Source organism: Lichenostomus cassidix, chromosome 4, assembly GCF_008360975.1.
Source record: "Lichenostomus cassidix isolate B80296 chromosome 4, HeHo_3.0, whole genome shotgun sequence".
Classification (NCBI taxonomy): domain Eukaryota; kingdom Metazoa; phylum Chordata; class Aves; order Passeriformes; family Meliphagidae; genus Lichenostomus; species Lichenostomus cassidix.
The window spans coordinates 28,068,786-28,074,785 of NC_139484.1; the positions used below are offsets into that span (position 1 = coordinate 28,068,786).

At 42.5% G+C, this 6,000-nt stretch overlaps 1 protein-coding gene across 1 annotated transcript in view; it reads right to left on the reverse strand.

Annotated features, from left to right (window-relative positions):
- Nucleotides 1–5,112, reverse strand: part of GATB (glutamyl-tRNA amidotransferase subunit B) — a 43,061-nt gene extending 37,949 nt beyond the window's left edge. The window contains exons 1-2 of the mRNA XM_085058504.1: nucleotides 4,931–5,112; nucleotides 2,806–2,956 (exon numbers count right to left, since the gene is read on the reverse strand). Of these exons, the coding sequence (XP_084914630.1) occupies nucleotides 2,806–2,956; nucleotides 4,931–5,091 (312 nt within the window). The 5' untranslated portion in view covers nucleotides 5,092–5,112. The remainder of the gene's footprint in view (nucleotides 1–2,805; nucleotides 2,957–4,930) is intronic.
- Between the last annotated feature and the right edge of the window lie 888 nt (nucleotides 5,113–6,000).

The window sequence follows — 6,000 nt, forward strand, 5'->3', positions numbered from 1 at the left end:
GGGTCTTGAGGCACAGACTGCCCAGAGAAGCTGTGGCTGCCCCATCCCTGGAAGTGTTCAAAGCCAGGCTGGATGAAGCATCCAGGAGCTTTGAGCAACCTGGTCTAGTGGGAGGTGTCCCTGCCCATGGCAGAGGGGCTGGAACCAGATGATCTTTAAGGTCCCTTGCACTCAAATCATTCCATGATTCTATGATTCTGTCATAATTTTTTCCCCTCTCATGCCAAATAGGAGGGCACCTGCATAGCTCTTCTCGCCTGCAGCTGTCTCTCAGAGGTACTTTATGAGAACAACACAGTGAAATGGCCATGCCACTTACTCTGTGATGATCCTCCCAAGGCCTACTTGCAGCAGAAGCATAAAATAAGCTGTATTAACCTTACAGGAAGCAAATATAAAGAGGATAGATGGAGGAGGGCTAAACACATTCTTCTAGTTTCACCTCTCCTGTGCAGAGCACAGCAAATGCTCACACCAACACTTACTGGTGACCCAGAAATGCACAGCAACCTGAAAAGCTCCCTTTAGCACCATCATTTCTGGTCCCATTGTGAAGCAGCAAATACTAGCACAGCTCCCTATCACAACCATCTCGTTGTAAATTTAAATCCCTGTGACACTGAAAAGTGTCCTTATAGTTCTCAATTCAAAACAGCAGTCATTATCTTCCAGAGATAATGGAACTACTGTATAAAAACTTTTCAGCTATTATTTTCATTTCTCAACAAAATAGAGTCCAAAGGAAAGGCCAAATATTTCCCTTCTAAGTAGTCTTATTAGGCAATAACCTAACATTTGTTAGAATGGCTTTTGTTGGTTTGGTTTTATTCTACAAATACTTTGAATTTTCAAAAATTACCTTCCATCTTTCAAAATTTACCAAAATCCAATTCTGCCTCACATACTACTGCTGTGTACAAATTTACATGTAGGAAACCACCCCCACTGATTTCAGAAAAAATGCTGTTCTCTCACATTAATTCCTGTGCAGCAATTACAATGGGAAAATAAAGGTACAACTACTGACTGGATTTTGCATCACATTCTTTCATGCAGGAACATGCACTTTGTAACATTCACTTTCAACTCTATTTTCACCAGTAGTACAGTAAAAAAATCTTTCTTCTCTTTGTATACATAAAAGCAGCTGGTAGAATCTAACATAGCATCACTACTTTTAAATTAACCTAATCATTCTGGATTTTTTCTTCTCAGGTGCAGTTATATTCTTTATCAAAGCCCACACGGGGTCCTCGCAAAAAGGTCACACCAAGCCTCATTTTAAAGCCTCATTAAGAGAGAAAAAAAATACACACACACTACACCTTTGATAAATAGTAATGTACAGAAAAATTAATCTCTTCATAAATACTCATTTTTGTTCTCTCAAGAACAGCTTTTCTACTTGACTGAAGATAAGCATTAGACAATTTAAGAGAATTTCTGTGCATTAACAGAAGGTTAAGTAGAAGGTCTAAAACCAGAAGCTTGAACTCTTTTGGATTTTGTGACTACCCAACCTAGCCCTGCCCCCAAATGAAGGGAACTAATTTTATGTCTTTAAATCTACACAGATTCTTCTAAAACCAAATGATTGCATAAGATTTCCATTATCTCCACCAAGTTTCTAGAATTTCCATATAGTTAGATCTGAAACTCTGCTCTGAATTGCTACTGCAAGAGTGAAGTCCCAATTTTATCAGCATCTAAACTTCACTTCCTTAGTTTTCAACATCCTTGCAAATACCAAATGAATATATCAAATAATTTCTCTTTTTAAGCATCATGACATATATCTAGATCCTAGAAATTCAGCTACAAGTTAACTCTCAGTTTTAGAAGATTTTTGAGGCTGTTTTATGGTGATGAAAAGCTTCAACTAGATTTTAAAATACACTTCTGTTACCAGAATTCAAACCTGCACTTTAATGAATATACTCATTAAATAATTAGACCCCATTATAGTCTTTGCACACTTGTTGCATGTGGTAATGCTAAGTCTATTCAATATTTGTTTTCACCGTAATAGTAACAGCTTATGTTATACTTTTTAAACTTTTATTTTTATATTAAACTTTTTAGATTCTCAGATAATTATACAGCAGTACTCTCATAGTCATCACAGTCATAATTAAGCTGTGAATTCAAACACTTACTAAGTTTTCATTAATAAACCTTATTGCTAAGTGCTAGCTAGTTATTCTGACCTATTAATCCACAATGTCTCACAGATTACTTTTTTTTTAATAATTGCTTGGAATTATTTTTGCTCTGGAAAGAGGAATGGTTGACACTTTCCTAAATTGGAGACTTTCTACTCAGGAAGCAAAATAACAGCAAAGTAACTCCACAGTGAGACGCTCCAAATGGCAAATGACAGCTACATAAACAAACATATGGCAAAATAACATCAAATGGCCACTCAAAATCTAAGACGTTCTTCTCTCACTGGGCTTTAAGCATCTCTCATATTTAGGGAATTTCCTGTGTGGCATACTAACCAAACACACCCACTCTGCCCTCAAAGAAATACTGTGATCCATTCACTATGATGAAGAGACACTCCCATTTTTCTTTCCTTTGCAGGGGATATAAAGTATCTGAGGCAATAACTAGGGAATGAGGAAATTGAAAAGTAACAGTACTAGGCATCTCATGTTATGAAACAAGCAGAAATCAGGAAAGTAAAGAAAAGTAGTCACATATAAAACTGCAGTCAAATCCTGGGAAGAATAAAATATTAGAAACATACGCAAAGTTGCCCGACATTAATCCTGATATAAATGAAACTGCAGCTTAACTTACGGGTAAAGTTCCTGGTAAAGAGGCATCAAAGAAAGATACCAAAGAGTTGGGAGGTGCTGCAAACTGGACTTGGGAACCAGAGAAAAGTTTTGAGTTGGAACTGATCTGTGCATGAATTTCCAGACCCACAACTGGTACCCATGGAGCAAGGCTGAAAAGGAAACAGAAGGGAGAAACAATTTAAATATAGAGGATTTTAAATACCATGAACACCTAGAAACAGAAGAATTAAGAACTCTTAATTTATTAACAAAAATCAAATTGTAATTGTAAAAACATTGTACATAAAGTTGCAACTACATCTACACTGTAATGGAAAAACTTGTGCTGTGATACAGAACTAAGAGAACTAAGGCTACGGGGACTATATGGCAATGTTCATTATATGCAGAAAAGAATAAAATAAAAAATGTAATGGTTTGAAACTTTTAACTTTTCCTTACATGAGAAATCTCAGAGAAATTAATGAGGCACACTTGCATGCTGGATGAACCCTAATTTGGTGCCTCGTGAAAATCCCCAAATCATCATAAATATGAATTACTTCTCAGGTAGTTTGATAAATCTCCAACAGACAGGTGGCATAATAAATTATGTATTCTTTGTCAGACAGTCACTTGCATGCTGGGAAAGGTGGCTCTCCAGAGCAGCATTAGTAGCACATTAGCATAAACATTAGTAATCTGGTAATAGAGAAATCATCATTTCAGCTAGAGAGCTACTGTTCTCTGAATGTATTCTACAGAATAAAGCTTCTCCATATCATCTAAAAAGTAATTGTAATTCTCACATCCATAACCTTTATATGGACAAGAGAAAAAGGTCACCTTTACAATATGAATTGCTTGACAGATTCTGTAAGTAATTATCTGGCCTTGTACAAATGAAGTGGCACAAATAATATTTCAGTGATGAAATCACATTTCTATGGCAGAATACTTCAACAGTATGAGTACCCAGATAGCTAGAGGAGATAAGCAAGCTACGGGAAAACATCAAACAAATATATCAAGTACAGTGTTCCTTTCAAAGCTGAACATTCTTCATTGCCAAGATTTTAGTTCTTCATCTGCCCTACAACAGCTGAGGACATCCCTACAAACACCAAATAGTGATGGAGATGCCATTTATATTGATGCTTTTAGGAAGAAGAATAGTATTATAGATGATTAAGGTTCAGATGTTTAAAGGAGCTAATACATTTTCTTTTACTGAAACACAGTATTATTCTTTGGTATTTTCAACTAATCACACAGATGCCTCAGGGTTTAAGAAATAATGTGGGCTTTCTTTTACATTTTGGAGGCAAATTTATTCCAGTGTTTCCTGTATTTTTCAGAAATGCCGTTCTGTTATATCATGGCATAACAAATTACACCAGGCTTTGCTTAATCAGTGTGTTGGCTTGCACTCAGAAAATAAGGTACGAGCACCAGTCAGTCCTTCAATCCTTCTAACAACACTGATGAGGCACCTGCAGCTTCTTGCCATGTTTGTTCAAGGATTATGTTTATCTGTGTCTCTAAAGAACCAGCAGCACACTTCTGCCGGTGTCTGCACAACTTTCTGGAGATGATCAGCTGTGCAGAGAGAAACCTCGGGCTCACCAGAGAACATAACTTGGTCAGGCCGTGACTTTCAGTTGCAGCAGAAATAAAATGCTCTGTTTCAGGCACGCTGCCCAAATCTCACAACACTCCACCGGAAGAGAAAGCCCCTTTTGGGCTAGAATAATCCTTAAAAACACGCTCATGAGAGCGGGTGCAGCCCTGGCTGTTCACTCGGCACACGGGAACGCTCACGCTCCCGAGCCGCGGCTCTCATCGCAGCCCAGCGTGTCACAGGGTCACGGCCGCCCTGCCGCGGCAACTGCCGTGTGCGCCCTGGGGAGCCTGCGAGAGAAACGCGTGCTGAGCAGGCGCTGCCAGCTGCCAGCAAGCTGTGCGTGCCTCACACCGCTCAGAAGCCGCAATTCACTCGGGCCCGCTGCTGACACCGCCGCTCCGGTGCCCAAGCCCGGCGCCCCAGACCCGGCCCCGGCTGGCGGCTCCGCCCCGAGGGCGGGATGCCGCACGGCAGAACCAGCTACCCCGGCCCTTCTCCCCGCGCCGTCCCGGCACCCTACCCGCTCTTCCCCGCCGGCACCGCCCCGCCTCTCGCGTTACAGGCGACAGCCCTCTGCCCGCGGGGGGAAGGACCGGGCCCGGGCCCCACCGCGCCGCGCTGCCGCGCCCGGCGCCAGAGCCCGCCGCACCCCCGCGCCGCCATGGCCGCCACGGCCGCCATTGCCCGCTAGGGCTGGCAGGCTCCCGCAGCGCCCCCTGGGAAATGCAGTCCGGGATGCTGCGCGGCGCGGGCTGTGCGCCGAACTACAACTCCCGTCAGGCCGCGGGCTGTGGCGGGCTCAAGGTCCGCAGGTTCTCTGCGTAGCCCGAGAACGCTGGAAAGCGGCACAGGGATTACTTCTTTGCTGTTGTTTAAAACGCCTTCGGTGGCTCAGGTCCTCAAAGCGGGTAGTGTGTGGCTTTCTTCTGGGCTCACGCTGATACAAACCCAGCTGCTGTTCTACAGGCGGCCGTTTGCAAGCTTTGGGCATCAGATGCTACTGTAGCATGTGTTTGAGATCTTGGAGCTTAACTTCTCGTGTGGAGAGCAGCGAGGTTCAGTCCAGCAGGGCCGAGGGGTGTTATGTGCTGATAAAGAGCCCTGTCAGGGCATATCCAAGCACCTTTAGTATTTACACAGCCACATTGCCTAGACAGTAGAATTAACGTCCTTCCATCCCGAGCCACAGGCCTGAGGAGCTGAATGGGAGCGAACATGGGCTGTTGGTTATGTCCTCTTTGCACCATGTCAGCGAGTGCCGACAGCAGCTGATCAGTCCCAAACACACCAGTGACACTGGTTTCTTCCAGCAGAGGACAGTGGTGCACACAAGCACTTGACAGTATCTTGCAACCTTTCTGACCTCTGGTCTTCCCAAGCTCAGATATGAGATTCTGAATGGTGCTGAATCATGCAGAACATAATTTACCAAGCAAGAAAATGAATTATAATCAATATTTCTCAGCATTAATTTTCTGATGTGTTTACACTTTAAGTAAATGTAATAAATTAATTGGAAGTGCTTTATAAGAGGAACCAGTTGAGAGATTCCTTCAGGAGACACTGATCTATAGTTACTTGTATGATATA